This window comes from Lissotriton helveticus, chromosome 9, assembly GCF_964261635.1.
Source record: "Lissotriton helveticus chromosome 9, aLisHel1.1, whole genome shotgun sequence".
In the NCBI taxonomy this organism is placed as follows: Eukaryota; Metazoa; Chordata; class Amphibia; order Caudata; family Salamandridae; genus Lissotriton; species Lissotriton helveticus.
The window spans coordinates 399,406,150-399,424,942 of NC_136070.1; the positions used below are offsets into that span (position 1 = coordinate 399,406,150).

The following is an 18,793-nucleotide window of genomic DNA, read 5'->3' on the forward strand; positions in this document are numbered from 1 at the left end:
CATTATAATTTGTTTTATGCGTCAGTGAAGTCAAATGAACTTTACCACGTTTGACACCACCACATTTCCTAAATCTGGATTTTGGGAGGACAAGATAAAAAGGGTCAGATGGTTTATTAAGTGGTTTATAAAAGAAGTACCACTGACCGGAAAAAGAGCAAAGAAAAAGGCCAAGGTTTCATAGATGCAAAGGACTCTATATGTCCTCTACCTAGCCTTCTCCCCTTCTATTTAATTCTCAAAGAAATTTACTGCATGAGCCACAAAGTCAAAATGATTAGCTGGGCTACATTAGCATTGGAATTTAGTACAATCTGCTGCAATTTGTTCTCCAGTCACCATGCACCTCCATAGATTAGTAACGTGTTTGCATGAATGTCTGCCTGTTCTTCTGTTATGAAATAATGAGCAAAATCAGTGGCTAATAATTGTCTCTCCCCATGTCACAGGTGGCGTTTGGCCTGGAACTAGATGCACTGCATGATGACAGTACCCCATTTCCAAGAGCCATTACCATGGTCATGAAAGGAATGATGGAGAACCGCAATCCTATTTTGAAGGTTTGTAGATTTTTTACTGTCTCTTACTATTATTTTATGTTGTGGGAGTCTGCAGTTTGGTCAATGAATCACAGTGAAAGATTAAAAACAAACAGCTGCACTATCTCAGAGTTACTGAATCAGAAATGAGTAGATATTGCCAATAGAAATAAGAGTCAGCAGCAGTCTCCATGTTTGCCAGGCTTTGTACATGCTTCATGTACATGCTTTCACAAACATGAATGCTTGAATGTTCCCATTACACAGAACTGCATGTATTGCAATTGTATTTATATGGCCGTAATACCCCAAATGAGGTGTTGAAGTTCTTTTTAGCCAGTAGCACACTACTCTGGAACTCAAACCCTATCTTCCCCAAGATGACTTCAAATTGGCGATGCAAGCACTTGTCATATCTAGACTAGAATACGGCAGTGCTACTCTATGCGGACTGCCGAAACTCAGTTTAGCCCCCAACAGAGCATCTCTAAATGCTGCTACTAGTCTCATCATGAGCTCTAAAAAGACCAAAGGGAACCAATTGGCTTCCCTTTGAGGCAAGGACCCAACTAAAGATCGTTTGCATGAACCATCGAGCACTGCACTCCAACACCCCGATCTACCTGACAAACAAGCTGGAACTATCCGGGGGCTCCAGGCCCACAAGAAGTACCGACACTCTACTGCTCAAGTCAAAGAAATGTAATAAGCTTAAAACCTACAAACGCTCATTCTCGGGCGTCGCCCCGAGAATCTGGAACTCTGTTCCAGTGGAAACAATTCCCTCTACACTTCCCTTCAAAAGGGAAGTTAAAGCTCTACTAATGAACAATGCCTTGAACTAGATGCTTTGCTCCTCATGCCTCTGCCTTACTGTACGCATATCACGTGTTGCGACCCTTTTTCGCTGGACATATTATCTGGTTTGCACTTGTTGTATATTGCCCTATTTTTCGTTCTCACCTAACCTGCCTCCCATGTCTGTGTTGATTTTATTCTGCTCCTTTTGTGTTTTGTCCCTCTGTTTCCTTGATCTCTCTCCACTAGTTGTTTTCCTTTTTATGCCTCAACTGTATGTAAAGCGCTCTGATACCCAACTGGGTCATGTTCGCGCTATACAAAACTCTAAATAAATAAATAGAAAAGGACTAGTGGGGATTTAGTATAGGGAAATACAAGTTGTTATTTTGAGCGGTGACAATGTGAGTCTTTTAATTTGATTGAATAGGAGAAAAGAGGGATAGAGGACAAAAGAGGCTAGATATTGCTATTTGGGAGATCATATTAGTTAAATGAGGTTTGGAATGAGTCAAAGGAGGGATAAAGGAGGAAAGAGTCTAGCATAGGGATTATTTATGAAGATCATAGTAGTAAAATGAGGTATGGGGTGAGTCAAAGGAGGGATACTAGAGGGAAGAGTCTACAAAGTGTAATTTTGGAGATCATAGTAGTGAAATGAGGTTTGGGGTGGGTCAAGGAGGGAATAGTCTAGAAAGGTTTGTGTGGGAGATCATAGTGATAGATTGAGGTTTGTGCTAAGCCAAGGATGGAGAGAGTAGGCAAGAGTCAAGAAAGGATCTTAGGAAGATCATAGTAGTAGATGAGGTTTGGGATGATCCAGGGAGTGGAGGTAGAGGATATATTGAGAGCATTGTAGGATGAGACATAAACTAGTGCAATGGAGGAAGGTGAAGTTTTTTTTCTTTTTATAGTAGGAGTATAGTAATAAAATGTATAGATTCATAACCACGTACAATGTGTATACATGTATAAAGGAAAATAAAAAAGAGATATATAATTGTATTGCAAAAAGTCCTGTATGTTCAAGTATGGACAGATAGTTCGAATTTCTGACTTTCAGGTATTACTTTACATAAAAGCTAATTTTTTTGTGTATTTTTATATATTCCTTTTTTTATTTTATTTTTTCTTCAATATCTCAGTAGTGAAACACTTAGAAATACATTTGTTAAGATCATATTTACATTTTGAGATAGATATTTAAAACAGAGACCCATAACTATCAAATAATGTATATGAAAACTATGCAGTGACCTATGTACCTGTTAAGCATAAAATGTAAATGTGTGTGTGTGTGTGTATATATATATATATATATATATATATATATATATATATATATATATATATATATATAAAATAGAAATAAAATTACATCAATTTTTCCTGCCTTGTGCATCTGCAGATATTCTAAAATGAGCCAATCCAGCCAGCCATTTTTAAACTTTTTTATTCGGCAAAGGAAAAGAATAATGCGTATTGACCTCTTGGTCACATGACCTGTAATCCATTACTCACATCTGTATATCAGCGTCATTAAATGACAGGCAGTGTAAACAGACTACAAAGAAAAATTCTGTGTCGTTTAACTCCTAGTTGAAACAAACAAAACTTGTTGTTACATTGCATTTCCATTGTATCTTGTTTTTATGTTCAGCCATTATTATTGTTTATACTTTGTAACCAACATGTGAGGAAATCATAACATTTCACAGTCTTTATTTAGCTTATTTTTAACATTATATGCATCTGTTGGCGGTATAGTGGACAGGCTTCTTATCATTTTTACCTGTAAACTCAAAAGAGCCTTACATTGCGATTTTGTAGGCTAAAGTAGCCTAATTAAAACATTGCAAAGCATGTATCTCCTACATCATGATTCTGACCATATGCAAACTTTAAGCAAAGTCCTCAGTTAATTTTGGTATAGTAGCCTAGTCTCATTCCTAAGGGAATACTTAGACTCATTTCAACCGTCATAGTCTGACATAATTAAGGCTCCCTGTTTTCCGTTTTTACTGATTTTTACAGATAAATACAGACAGAAAGCCATTTATTTTCTTATCTGTATTTATTTTTAAATGTGGATAAAAAACAACATTTGGGTACTTTTTCAGTGATTCTAAATACACTTTGCCATGATAGCCAGGCCAATAACTGTGCGGATTGATAGGTAAGGGGGTTAAAAAAGGAATTTTAGTAGAGGGGCTTAAACAGCAGTAGATATGCACAAGGCTGATACTGAAATGTGCATATTTTCACATAAGTCCATTGATTTATCATCTGCATGTGTTCATATCACTGAAACCTGGCAGGCATTCAAGCGTGACTGCATATTTATTGGTTAAATAAATTCGGAAATATACCAGTTTCAGCTTTGTTTTATTCACAAAACTCATAATGAATATGGATAAATACAGATAAAGTTGACAAAAAATAAATATGGATAGATACGGACGGAAATGTCAAAAAAATAAATACCATAAAACCGGGAGCCCTAGATATTATGGGGCCCATTAGGATGTCGGGCGGATTGCCTCCGCCAGACTGGCGGTAGCCACCGCCTGCCTGGCGGGGGCAATACGCCCGACATCCACTCCCAAATGCACCCTGCCATATTAGTATGGCAGGGGGGACCGCGGCGGATGGAAAGACTGTCCGCCGCTTTTCCGCCCCGGTCTCCTTGCGGCTGAGGCGGAAAAGGATTAGTATGGTGGCGGTGTCTATTAGACACCGCCAGCCATATTATGATGGGCCAAATCGGATGCGCCGCCACGGAAAGGCATGCGGTCTACACTCTGGGGGCCCCCTGCGGGCCCCCAGAGTGAAGGAGGGGTGGGGGGGGCACACACAGGGTGTGGTACCCTCCAGCTTTTGTATAAACAAAGCGGCAGGCACCGCGCGGTGCCTGCCGCTTTGTTTATGCAAATGCACACATATATTTTTTACATTGTGGCGGGCGGTGCAGTGGGCACCGCCCACCACAATGTTAAAAATTGGGGATGCGCCCGCCACTGTGGTGGGCGCATTCTAATGCACACATCGGGACCCCCGCCCTTAAGGCGGGCGGTCCCGATTTCTGCAAGGGCCCACCCGCCATCCTAATGGGGGCCTATGTATCTTGCTGTACTCTTTCTAGATGTCCCATTCTCAATCCATAAAATAATGTATAAAGCCAAAAATAAATCCAACAATTCAGCGGACCGAACAGTCCTTAATTAAAAATAATTCATGCCTCAAACACTAATAAAAAAAGAATATTCAATCTATTATTCACACATAAAAATCAGGAAGCCACAATCTCTCCTCAATTATTATACGTGTAAGTAAACATGCAGCTCTTCATCGATATTCATCCCAAAAGATGATAAACATCATGCTTCCGAAATTAATCTTGATTCTAATTTTCTTAGGGATGCTATCCGATCACCTCCCCTCGGGTGCTTGAGTACTGTATCAATGCCGAAGAACTTTGCCTTCTTCCAATCTCCTTCATGAATCCTATTAAAGTGCTTGGCAGTGCTATAACTTTGATCATTGTTAGAAATGGCTCACTAGCGCTCCAAAATGCGTTTCGTTAGTGGAAAAGGGTTGAGCCATTATACCATTTTCCACTATGACATGTAATACCATATATCACAAACTCTGTCTTGCATGTAATCAGTTCAGTGATGTGCCATTTTTCTGTGTTTGTGCTAGTGTAATTTCCTGCACATTATCACTGAATTTACAGGCTTTGCATTGACTACACGATTTAACCCCCTCACCCTATTAGAAATGGGGTCTCTAGTTGGCAGTGGTTTGCACACTGTCAGAGTAGGGAGCCTCACTCTAGTCAGGGTAAGGGATCCACACAGCGAAGATAACCCCTGCTCACCCAAGCCTTGGTAGCTTTGCACGAGCAGTTATCTCGGAGGCAATGTGTAAAGCATTTGTACATAAACACACAATAACACAGTGAAAACATTACAAAAGGAGTCCACACCAGTTTAGATACATAGTGAATATTTATCTGAATAAAACAAGACCAAAATGACAAAAATCCAACATACAGAAGTCAAGATATCACTTTTTTAAAGGTTAAATAAGTTCCGTCAATTGAATGCATCAGAATTTAAAGATAAAACAGTCACAGGGGAGGTGAGGCGCAGGAAAATCAAAATGATGTATCTGTTACTTACTCCCAGGGTAGGTGATGCATCGGTTCCTTACTGCCAGGGGAGGTGATGCATTGGTTCCTTACTGCTAGTCAGTGGAGGTGATGAATCGGTTCCTAACTGTCAGGGGCGGTGATGTGTCCGTTCCTTACTGGAAGGGGAAGTGATGCATAATTTTCCGGACCCTCTGCCTCTGTTCACTTCTTCAGGCTGTCATCAATGAAGAGACGGCGTTGAGGGATGATACGTCGAAAACCCAGGCACGGTGCGTCGATGTGACAGTGGCGATGCAGGCAGTGTGGCGATTTTACAGCTGCAAAGTAAGGGATACGCTGATTCTTCAGCAGCAAAGCAGGGGCTGCGTCGGAGTCTAAGCAGGTGCCACGGACATCAGTGACGCAAGTACTTGGGCTGCGTTGAATTTTAAGCTGCAAAGCAGGTGCTGCGTCGGGGAAAGGGACGCTGATAGTCGATGCATGAATTTTCTCACCAGCTTCCACTTCCAAGGGCTCAGAACTGGATTTGGCATCACTTGGCAAGCCAGGGCTCTCAGCAAAAGAGCCCAGGCACTGGTAGGTAAAGTCTTTGATGGCTCCAAGACTTCTTAACAGGAGGCAAGCATGCATAAGTGCTTGTAGAACCTTGGAAGTAGGAATCCGAAAGCAAAGCCCAGTCCATTCACTTCCAGGACTGAAGCAGCAAGCAGCAGGCTAGGAACAAACAGAGCGGTAGTCCATCCAACAGCATCCAGATGTCCTTAGTCCAGATGTGTTCTGATTGCTGATTTTGGGTTATCAGGGGTTCAATACTTATACATCTTTCTGCGTTTGAAGTAGGCAAAGTGCACAAGACCCTGCCTTTCCCTGGTCTGGCTCAATACACACTACAGTGGGATGGAGACAGCAGTGTGTGAGGGCAGGCCTATCCCTATTCATGTGTCACTGACAACTCCTCCCACCACTCTAGCTCAGGAAGACCCATCCGCATGGTGATGGGTGTAGGAAGGTGGATACCTGACTATGGTTCCCCCAACTTTTTGCCTGGTGTTTTGCTGGTTTCTGACTTCGTTGGCCTGGGATCCTGCTATTCAGGACCCCAGGCTTCCTGCTCTCTCTGTTAAAATGCACTCCATGTACCCTAGGTACATATCTGATTGGATACTGAGCCACCTTATCAGTCCCTGTACAGTATACCTTAGGTATCCAGGGCATAGGTGTACCCAGGGCCTACCAGGGGCTGCAGCATGTATTATGCCACCCCTGGCTGGCCACCCAAATCTGACACAACTGGCTGCACGAAAGCTGGGGCAAGGTGGTGTAAACACCCTTTGCTTTAGATATAGTATTCCTATATCTAACCCTAAAATGGACACATATATTCCTATCAGTCACTCCTATGGCAGGCCTTATCAATCCTGAAGGCAGAGTGCTTGGAATTATGTGAGATGGTGCTCTGGCATGAGCTGAGCCCGTTTGCAGCTTGCGGAACCAAGTCCAAATAGCTGTTCCATGATAATGCTATACCATATACTCGTAAGTGCATTATAATCCTCGCGGTTAAATGCTAACTTTGGCATAGCATTATCAAAACATGTCGAGTAAGGTGTCATACGAATTGGAATACTAACCCCTCGCCAATTCTGGCGACGGGGTTAGCATTCCACCCTTCTAGAGGGACACGACATGTATGTAACTGTGAACCCCGGTTAAAGTCAGACACAGCCTCAGCTCCACAAAATGGATGCTGCCACCGAGACACAAGTCTGCCCTCCTGCTGCTGGGAGTCCTTCCAGCAACGGAGGCCTGGACAAAGGGTTTCCTGTCAGGGGCGGTGCTAGCACCATCCCAGAGAGGATTTTGTGTATCCCAGGTAGGCTGGGCTGAAAGGAAGGTGACTGCAAGTGGCACCCCGGTGCTCAGTGTGCATATGCCGGCTCAAACCAGTTCCTGGGGCACCCCAGCCCCTGAGCTGGGGAGAGACCGGACAAAGGAGAGGGGTGTAACCACCCCCCTCCTGGTCCCACCCATAGGGCAGGACCTAGTCGCGTGCCAGCCCCTTTTCTTAGGATAAAGGTAGGAGCAGGCCCCCTTCCCAAATTAGATCATTCTGAATCTTGAACTACTTTCCACGAAAGGAACTCTTGACTTTTCTGAAGACTCTCCCTTGTGGCTAAGGAGTAGCCACCCTGCACCAGCAGGCACCATCGAAGCTCTTGCGGTTTGCTGCATGTCCATCCTCCGGATCAAGACTGCCCAGCGCGACGAGACCCAGATTCCCTGCCATCTCTGACCTCTACCTACATCATCCAGCCCAGCTGAGATTCGTGGGTGTGACGAGACCCGTGGGACCGGCCATCTTCAAGACCTGCACGACGCTTCACCAGCACGACCCCCGAGAGACCCTCGAGTAAGTGCACTGGGGTTTGAGAAGCCCTAACCCTAAGCAGCTCCAGCACCGAAGTCCAGCCTCCCAGCATCCACGAGATCTGCGTGGGGCCCTTCTGCTTCTTTGCTGCTTGCCACGTTGTCCGGTCACTTGCCCGTTGGCTAGTGACCCTCTTGACGACGTACCACAACGTTTGCACCGCTGGTCTAGGTCCCCTAGACTGGCCCTTGCTTCTTGTCCAACAAGAAGTGCCCTGGACCCTCCTGGTCCACTCCAGACGCCATCTTGACTCCACCGCGTGGGCTTGCCTTTGCCAAGGTTTGTTGCTCAAATCCTGAGTCCAGCATCGCCGACAGCCGACAGCTTCGTGGGACAGCTCGCACCTCCAGCCTGGACACCGACAACGCCTCCTAGCCCGTGTGACTGCAGAGTCCAGCGTCGCCCACTCACCTGGTCGAGGTGACTTAATCCGGTGCCATCCTGGTGCCCACATAATCACTGGCTAGTGATTAAGAACTGAGTCCCCTCTGCTTTCAGGTCGTCTTCAACTCCGATCCAGGCTTGGATCACTCCGAACATCTTCACTGGTCGCCTGCCAGCAACTTCTTCTTTCAGGCTCCATAGACTTCAACGAGGATTCCCGACGTCTTTTGAACCCTATGCAGCCGCGGCCCCTGGGCTAGGTAACTTGAGTATTTCGGTACTCCAGCACAGGTTCACTATCCAAGTGTCCAGATCCTTTGTCGTTTTTAGTCTACCTAGTCGGATTCGTCCGGAAACAGTAACTTTAGAAACGCTAGCATCCATAGACTTCTTCCCGCATCCCGCGTGAGAGTGCACACTCTGCACCCGATCTCCCTAGGCCTCCTGCTCCTAACCTTAGGGTTCAGTAGTGTAGTCCTAGCGATCCTGAAGCCTCTGGATCTTGTTACTTACCTGCTAGTATTTCACATTCCACTTTTTGTGTATATGGTTTTTTGTGCCCCTCGGGCATTTGTGTAAATTGTGCAACTTAAAGTATTTTCGTAAGAGTTTTGTATTGTGCTTAGCTCCCTGACTCATAAAGAGTTCAGGGTAGTCTTGTTATAAATAAATATCCTTTATTTTCATAACAACTTGTGTGGTGTCCTTTCACTTGGTGTTCAAGGGGTATATGTGATGGTAAAACAGCTGGCTTAACACGCCCTCTAGAGTTTAGCCTAAAGACTGCTTGTGTCCATGCTACTAGGATAGCTGGTCTAATAAGGTTGACTTACAACCAATCATCAATAAGGGTTGTTTGGTATGATACAAAGTGATCACTAGAATAGTGAGCACTATATATCAGGCCAACTTCTCACATTGGTGTGCAGCGGTTGGGATTTGAGCTTGCTGTTGTTTTACCTCGCACGTATCCTAAGAATATCAATTGAAAGATCACATAAGTACCCAGGTACATATAACTTAACTTAGAATACTCTGAGTTCTACTGAACCAGCTGTTGTAGTGTAACAGGGCTTAGCACACCCTGACTACAACTCTTAGCAAGGGATCAGTAGGTAAACCCATAGTGTAGGTAGGTGCATCACTTACACCACACTAGAAGCATGTCTACCCATGGAGAGTCTTCAGAGACTCCCCTTGTGGTTGTTGACCCTCCACAGGTCACTTCCAGATATGCAGGCCTTAGCTTCCAGGAGATGAGACAATTGTGTACCTCCAGGAAACTAAAACAGGGTTCTAACCCTACCACTCCTTTTCTGTTAGGTCTCTTAGAGACTTATGATGCTAGAACAGCTACTCATACAGAAGGGAGCATGCCAGCCTTAGAAGGTACCCTTGGTGATCCTGACCTCACTGAAACTGAGGAAGTAGAGGATGAAGAGGTTATTTCTGGGGATGAGGCAGACAATGGTCCTGAGCTAGTCAGCAGACTTACTAGGGCCAACTTAGACCTGCATAGGGAAGGATCTGGGGGACCCCCAGTACTGACCCTAATCAGGCCTAACATTGGAGGTAGAAGAGATAGGTCTCATTCTAGGGACTCCAATAGATCTGTGCACTCTCATGGCTCTGCTCAGAGGAGAATGACTTCTCCCCAGAGGAGAATAACTTCCCCTCAGAGGAGAGAACATGAAGCAAGGATGAAACAGGCTAATCTGAGGATTCAGAGGGATGAACTTGCCCTTGCCAAAGAAAAGCTTGCCTTTGCTAGAGAGCAACAGTTAAGGGGGGTAGTCCCCACTGGTGGCAGCAATATCCCTAAGGATAAAGACAGGAGTTTTGATACTAGACACCTGAGTAAAATAGTGCCCCCCTTTAAACAAGGGGATGACATCCACAAATGGATGAATGCTTTGGAGAGGGCCTGCACTGTCCAGTGCATCCCCCAGAGTCAGTGGGCAGCTATATTGTGGCTCTCCTTTGAAGGCAAAGGTAGAGATAAGCTCCTCACTACTAGAGCTGAGGATGCTAACAATTACCAAGTCCTAAAAAATACACTGATTGATGGGTTTGGCTTAACAACTGAACAGTACAGGTTGCTGTTCAGAGACACCCAGAAAACTCAGTCTCAGGATTGGACTGACTTTGTTGATTGTGCCACTAAGGCTCTGGAAGGCTGACCACAGGGTAGTAAAGTTACTGACTTCACAGGATTGTATAATCTTATTATGAGAGAGCAAGTCTTAAATAATTGTCAGAACCAGTTATTACACCAGCACCTGGTAGACTCTGATCTGACCTCTCCACAAGAATTGGGTAAGAGGGCAGACAAATGGGTCAGAACCAGGATTAGGCCTAAGAACCAAGGTGGTGACCAGAAGAAGGAATCAACCAAGCCTCAAGAGAAGGGTGGGAATAAATCTACAGATCAAACCACATCAGGGCCCCAAAAATCCTCTGAGGGGGGTGGGTCCCAGAATCCTTCCAATACCCAGAAGAAACCTTATTGCCAAACCTGCAAGCAGGTGGGTCATTGGAAAACTGACAGCAGTTGCCCAAAGAACCCCAATAAGGAGAACATACCCCCAAGTAACATTCCCAAGCCCCCTGTTACTACTAGTAGTAATCCCCCAGGTGCTGGGAGTGCCCCCAAGAATTTGGGCGCTTTTACTTTGGGAGTTCCTGGGGACTCTGGCCTAACCAGGTCCCCTAACTTAGATACTCTTGTCTGTGAGGATGGCATGGGGTTTGCCAATTTCACTGATTGTCCCAACACTTTGGGCAAATACAGACAGGAGCCCCTCATCAATGGTTCAAAAGTTGAGGCCTATAGAGACACAGGGGCTAGCATCACTATGGTGACTGAGAGCCTAGTCCCCTCAAGGCAACTTATACCTGGTGCCACATACCAGGTGACAAACATTGATGGAGTGCAGAAGAGTCATCCCATAGCAGTGGTAAATCTCAGCTGGGGAGGTGTCACTGGCCCCAAGAGAGTGGCAGTGTCATCAAACTTGCCTGTAGATTGCCTACTGGGGAATGATTTAGAGATCTCAGCCTGGGCTGAGGTAGAACAAGAAACCCATTCTAAAATGGTAAATCTTCCTGAACAGGTTAGGAGGGCTGTGCCAGTCTCAGTCCAATCTCAAGTAGATTCCCTCCCTGAAAAGGTTAATAGGGCTGTGATGGTAACAGCCCATACCCAAACTGAGTCCCTTCCTGAAAAGGTTGGTGGGGTTGTGATGGCCACAGCCCGAACTCAGACTGATAATAGTGTTGTGAAGCCTGAAACTATGGATCACTCCACTCAAACAGAGAGCATTGAGGAGGAAGAGAAATCTCCCTCCCACCAGACTTTAGAAAAGGATCAGCCTCCCCAGGGAACTGATCTTGCCCCTTGTGAAGGAGCTGCCCCAGAGGTAGTCAGGCCTAGCCTGGCAAAGCCCCTGATGTCAGTGGACCCTTCCAAGGTGGGACCCAGTCTGGAGCAGGTAACCTGCCCCTCTCTACCCTGCCTCAGTCAGCCCAGGGCTGTGGAGGTCAGGGAGGCCAGTGGTGGACCCCAAAGGGCCCCCTGTCCAAAAGAACTCCCCAATCAGCAGATTCAGGGCACTGAAGCTAGTAGTAGTCCTAGCCAAGTGAAAATAAAACAAACTCCTGAGGGATCCCCCTTAAAATTAGTTAGGGACCTCCCACAGATGGACACTGTTGGGCACAGCCAAACCTGGGACCTAAGGGCCCCTAACCTGACCTGTCCCTCCAGTAAGCCAACCAGAGGGACCCAGCCTCCAGCTTTAGGTAGCCAGAGGTTGACCCTGAGAGCATACAGCAACTCAGTCCTGGAAAGAAAGGCATGTATGGTGGATAGTGATTGGAGGAAGCTGAGCCCAAAATTAGTGGAGCCTCACTTCAGTACTCCATATCAGCACCATCCTTTTTCTTTACCAAAACACACCACAGGTAGAGATTCCCTATGGTGGAGACCCTCAGATACCCTTAGGGTGAGGGATTGCTTAGTGGACCATGAGATAGGGGGTAACCATGCCAGTGCATGCACCTCCTCATATGGCCACTCAGGCAATATAGGCTTACCTGGTCAAGGATAGCCTTATCTCCTTTCGTTTGGGGGGGTTATGTAGGAAGGTGGATACCTGACTATGGTTCCCCCAACTTTTTGCCTAGTGTTTTGCTGGTTTCTGACTTAGTTGGCCTGGGATCCTGCTATTCAGGACCCCAGGCTTCCTGCTCTCTCTGTTAAAATTGACTCCATGTACCCTAGGTACATATCTGATTGGATACTGAGCCACCGTATCAGTCCCTGTACAGTATACCTTAGGTATCCAGGGCATTGGTGTACCCAGGGCCTACCAGGGGCTGCAGCATGTATTATGCCACCCCTGGCTGGCCACCCAAATCTGACACAACTGGCTGCACGACAGCTGGGGCAAGGTGGTGCAAACACCCTTTGCTTTAGATATAGTATTCCTATATCTAACCCTAAAATGGACACATATATTCCTATCAGTCACTCCTATGGCAGGCCTTATCAATCCTGAAGGCAGAGTGCTTGGAATTATGTGAGATGGTGCTCTGGCATGAGCTGAGCCCGTTTGCAGCTTGCAGAACCAAGTCCAAATAGCTGTTCCATGATAACGCTATACCATATACTCTTAAATGCATTATAATCCTCGCGGTTAAATGCTAACTTTGGCATAGCATTATCAAAACATGTCGAGTAAGGTGTCATACGAATTGGAATACTAACCCCTCGCCAATTCTGGCGACGGGGTTAGCATTCCACCCTTCTAGAGGGACACGACATGTATGTAACTGTGAACCCCGGTTAAAGTCAGACACAGCCTCAGCTCCACAAAATGGATGCTGCCACCGAGACACAAGTCTGCCCTCCTGCTGCTGGGAGTCCTTCCAGCAACGGAGGCCTGGACAAAGGGTTTCCTGTCAGGGGCGGTGCTAGCACCATCCCAGAGAGGATTTTGTGTATCCCAGGTAGGCTGGGATGAAAGGAAGGTGACTGCAAGTGGCACCCCGGTGCTCAGTGTGCATATGCCGGCTCAAACCAGTTCCTGGGGCACCCCAGCCCCTGAGCTGGGGAGAGACCGGACAAAGGAGAGGGGTGTAACCACCCCCCTCCTGGTCCCACCCATAGGGCAGGACCTAGTCGCGTGCCAGCCCCTTTTCTTAGGATAAAGGTAGGAGCAGGCCCCCTTCCCAAATTAGATCATTCTGAATCTTGAACTACTTTCCACGAAAGGAACTCTTGACTTTTCTGAAGACTCTCCCTTGTGGCTAAGGAGTAGCCACCCTGCACCAGCAGGCACCATCGAAGCTCTTGCGGTTTGCTGCACGTCCATCCTCCGGATCAAGACTGCCCAGCTCGACGAGACCCGGATTCCCAGCCATCTCTGACCTCTACCTACATCATCCAGCCCAGCTGAGATTCGTGGGTGTGACGAGACCCGTGGAACCGGCCATCTTCAAGACCTGCACGACGCTTCACCAGCACGACCCCCGAGAGACCCTAGAGTAAGTGCACTGGGGTTTGAGAAGCCCTAACCCTAAGCAGCTCCAGCACCGAAGTCCAGCATCCACGAGATCTGCGTGGGGCCCTTCTGCTTCTTTGCTGCTTGCCACGTTGTCCGGTCACTTGCCCGTTGGCTAGTGACCCTCTTGACGACGTACCACGACGTTTGCACCGCTGGTCTAGGTCCCCTAGACTGGCCCTTGCTTCTTGTCCAACAAGAAGTGCCCTGGACCCTCCTGGTCCACTCCAGACGCCATCTTGACTCCACCGCGTGGGCTTGCCTTTGCCAAGGTTTGTTGCTCAAATCCTGAGTCCAACATCGCCGACAGCCGACAGCCTCGTGGGACAGCTCGCACCTCCAGCCTGGACGCCGACAACGCCTCCTAGCCCGTGTGACTGCAGAGTCCAGCGTCGCCCACTCACCTGGTCGAGGTGACTTCATCCGGTGCCATCCTGGTGCCCACATAATCACTGGCTAGTGATTAAGAACTGAGTCCCCTCTGCTTTCAGGTCGTCTTCAACTCCGATCCAGGCTTGGATCACTCCGAACATCTTCACTGGTCGCCTACCAGCAACTTCTTCTTTCAGGCTCCATAGACTTCAACGAGGATTCCCGACGTCTTTTGAACCCTATGCAGCCGCGGCCCCTGGGCTAGGTAACTTGAGTATTTCGGTACTCCAGCACAGGTTCACTATCCAAGTGTCCAGATCCTTTGTCGTTTTTAGTCTACCTAGTCGGATTCGTCCAGAAACAGTAACTTTAGAAACGCTAGCATCCATAGACTTCTTCCCGCATCCCGTGTGAGAGTGCACACTCTGCACCCGATCTCCCTAGGCCTCCTGCTCCTAACCTTAGGGTTCAGTAGTGTAGTCCTAGCGATCCTGAAGCCTCTGGATCTTGTTATTTACCTGCTAGTATTTCGCATTCCACTTTTTGTGTATATGGTTTTTCGTGCCCCTCGGGCATTTGTGTAAATTGTGCAACTTAAAGTATTTTCGTAAGAGTTTTGTATTGTGCTTAGCTCCCTGGCTCATAAAGAGTTCAGGGTAGTCTTGTTATAAATAAATATCCTTTATTTTCATAACAACTTGTGTGGTGTCCTTTCACTTGGTGTTCAAGGGGTATATGTGATGGTAAAACAGCTGGCTTAACACGCCCTCTAGAGTTTAGCCTAAAGACTGCTCGTGTCCATGCTACTAGGATAGCTGGTCTAATAAGGTTGACTTACAACCAATCATCAATAAGGGTTGTTTGGTATGATACAAAGTGATCACTAGAATAGTGAGCACTATATATCAGGCCAACTTCTCACAATGGGAAATCAGAATATGCAGGTCACACCTCAACTCCCTTTGTGGGACTGTCTAGATAATTGCACAAGAGCCTAACTTTCAGCCAGCCCTCATGTGGATTCTACAGATCAGCAGAAGCCCAGAATCGTTAAGCAAGAAAATGCCCACTTTCTAAACAGGCCTTTTCAAACACAGAATTTACAAACCAACTTCATCAAAAGATATATTTTTAAATTGTGAGTTCAGAGACTCCAAATCTCCATCTGTTCCCAGTGGGAAAATACACTTGAAAGATCTTTCAAGGCAATCCACAGGTTACCCTATGGGAGAGATTGACCTTGCAATACTGAACAGCAAAATTAGCAGTATTTCACTATTAGGCCATGTCAAACACAACAGCACATGTCCACTGCACCCTGCCCATGGGGCTGACTTTGACCTACCAAACAGATGACTTTCATGTGGTAAAAGGGATGGTTCGGGTGTGGCAAGTGGGTGCAGTCGCCAGGTCAAAATGGCAGTTCAAAACAGCACACACAGACACTGCAGTGGCAGGTCTGAGACATGTTTGCAGGGCTACTCATGTGGGTGGCATAATCAGTGCTGCAGGTCCACTAGTAGCATTTGATTTACAGGTCCTGAGCACACCTGGTGCACATTCTAGGGATTTACTAGTAAATCAAAAAAGCCAATTATGGATAAGCCAATCACCAATACATTTTACACAGGGAGCACTTGCACGTTAGCACTGGTCAGCAGTGGTAAAGTGCCCAGAGTCGTAAAACCAGGAAAATAGAGTCAGAAAAATACAGGAGGAAGATAAAACACCTAGGAATAACCTTGCAAATAGGGCCTGGTCCAACATTACCCCCTTCCAGCCTAAAGCCAGGATAGTCTAATCAGTATCTTGATGGACTTCCCTACTTAGGGCAATAGAACATGGATGCTGGCCCGCAAATGCAGGGGCCTATTCCAGTTCTATGCCTCTCTCAACCCAGTGGGATTTCTCCGTCTATGCTCTAAGGGCCTATTAAGCTAACCCAGGGTGAACCCTTCTCCTCGTCTATGGACCCCATCTGTAAAGCAACTTTACCTTGCTCACAGATGCATCCCAATAGGAAGACAGTATCACTATTATCAACAAAGTGATGTGGCCCATTCCACCCCTTGGGTCTGACTTCTGTCCCAACCCAGGAAAAACTCTGTCCATAAAGACAGCAACCAACTAAGGCCACTGACAGCTGTCAGTGTCAAGTGCCTGGCCATCCAGGGGTCTTTGACCTCTGCGGTTTCTCAAAGTGGGGGGGCACTAGCCCCAGGTGCCTGGCACACTTTTTCCACTTTATCGCCCACCAGCTCAGTGGTGGTATCCTGAGGCTGGTACCTCGGCCTAGGGTCTGTACCTTGAGGCTGAACAGCAGACTTTGGTGAGCTCTCTCTCCTATATTCCTCCTTCTGTAATCCTGTACCTTCTGTTTGGGGAAGGTACCCCCAGACAACCAAACTGTTAGGGTGGCATGGCGGCCGCAGCTCCCAATTCCCCTGACACCGGAGGCACTCATTTCCCAGAACACAGTCTATGGGCATCTGGGGACTAACTATGACCCTCCGCTGGATCCCCTTCCCATCCTATTAATGGGACACCAGGGCCATAGGACGGAAGAAGTCCTCCCCATGGTCTGGCATTGCCCTACACACCTGGTCAGTGTACTGTTCTGGAAACATCATGGTGTGGCTAGCCCCGGTGTCTCTCAGAGTACTGACTGTGATTCCATTCACTCCCAGCTGGTGGAAGTTACAACTCTCACCCTCATGGATCACTAACTTACCCCTGAGTCCATCTTCCAACTAAGGGAGATCATGGAATGGTCTATGGCCTGCCCCTAGAGACTACCCACACTTAAAGCCACATTGGCCACTCCTGTAGTGGTACCACTAGTGGATTGTTTCTTTGGACAGACTGGGCCCCCTTGCTTGGGTCCTAACTGGGAACACTCAAAGCAGTGAGGTTGGAAATGGGGTGCCCAGAGCCACTGCCCACCAGAATCTCCCCTTATTTCTCTGATGGTGCTTGGAATCCCTTTCCTTCCCCTTACACTAGGACCTGTCTGTCTCCCTCGACCTCTCCCTGACTCTACTGGGGGAGCCTGAAACACCCTTCTTGGCTGGTTCTCCCACATATACCATCTTATTGACCCCAGTACTCACCCATCAGTCTGGCTCCCGAGCAAGCTCACTGTGCTCAGTAACCTTGCTGTCCATCAAGTGCTTGTGCAGCTCTGGAAAACTCAGACTAGACAAGTGCTCCCACACAGTCAAGTTATACAGCCTCTTGTAATCTGCTACCTCACTTCCCTCCACTCAACCATCCAATGCTCTGCCAAGTGTGTCCCTCCTCTCTACTGTAAAGTAGTTCCACAAACCTTCCCAGTGACCCCGTGCGTGTAGAGAGCTGACCTGTACCCCTGAAACCACCTGTGTATGTCATGCTCCTTGGAATACTCTTTCCCTAGACCCTGGGCATGTGCACTTTAAAATCAGACTGTACTTTAAAAATGCTGCTACCATCTGTTTTGGACTTAGCCTTCAAGTCTAGCTCCTTTAAGCTCCACTCCTGAGCTAATATAATTTTTCTCTCCTCTGATGTCAACTTATCCTTCTGGAGCTCCCTGTCATGCTCCATCTTGAGCCTTTCCAGCTCCAAGTGATGTCTCCTAGCCTCCCGCCTGTCCTCCAGCTCCTCTGGGTACAGACCTCTAGCAAAAACAGTGCTTATTGCCTTTAATGGTGACTTCCTCCCAGGTAGATCCTGATTCACAAAATCCTCATGCAGGCTCTGTTCCTCAACATCTTCCTCAGATTATTCAGGATTTGATACGAAAGGGAGTAGTTGAAGAAACGTCTGACAGCATTTGTAATAGTCCTATTCTTACGGTCCTTAAGAGGACACCCTGGGGTTCCTCTGAAACACTTAATGATGTTTACTGTTTTGTGATTGACCTGCGCGAGGTTAATAAAATTGTAGTTCCGCAGTTTCCGTTGGTTCCTGATCTCATTAAGCTTTTAACAATGATTCCCTCTACTGCCAAGTTCTTTTCTGTTATTGAGCTGAAAAAATGCATTTTTTAGTATACCTATCCATCCAGACAGTAGGTATTTGTTTGGGTTTACACTGCTGGTAGAAGCTTTCGGTTCTGTCGTGCTCCTCAAGGCCATACAGAGAATCCTAGTATTTATAGTCCAGCATTAAAGAGTCCGTTGGATTCACTATCGCTTCCTCCAGGTAATGTATTAGGGCAGTATGCCAATCTACTAATTGCTTCTTATACAGAACAAGGTTGTAAAGACAGTACAGTCAAATTGTTGTTGAATTTGGCTCATCATGGACATACGGTTTCCCTTTCTAATTTTCAATATTGTCGACAGGAGGTCACCTATTTAGGTCACCTACTGTCAAAGGAGGGTAGGAGGTTGACCCCTGAGCGTATTAGTACTATTATTAAAATGCCCATTCCACAAACTCAAAAAGATATACGTGCTTTTATAGGTATTACTTCCTACTGTCGCCGGAGGATGCCAAACTACTCGTTACTGATCAAATCTTTGCTTGCATTAACAACTAAAGCCTTGCATGAGCCTTTGCCTTGGATGCC

At 46.6% G+C, this 18,793-nt stretch overlaps 1 protein-coding gene across 1 annotated transcript in view; it reads left to right on the plus strand.

Annotated features, from left to right (window-relative positions):
* The window catches only part of LOC144781362 (cholesterol 24-hydroxylase-like), a 272,481-nt gene that overhangs the window by 103,395 nt on the left and 150,293 nt on the right, over positions 1–18,793 (plus strand). Inside the window, exon 7 of the mRNA XM_078660153.1 lies at positions 450–560. Coding sequence (XP_078516279.1) covers positions 450–560 — 111 coding nt within the window. The remainder of the gene's footprint in view (positions 1–449; positions 561–18,793) is intronic.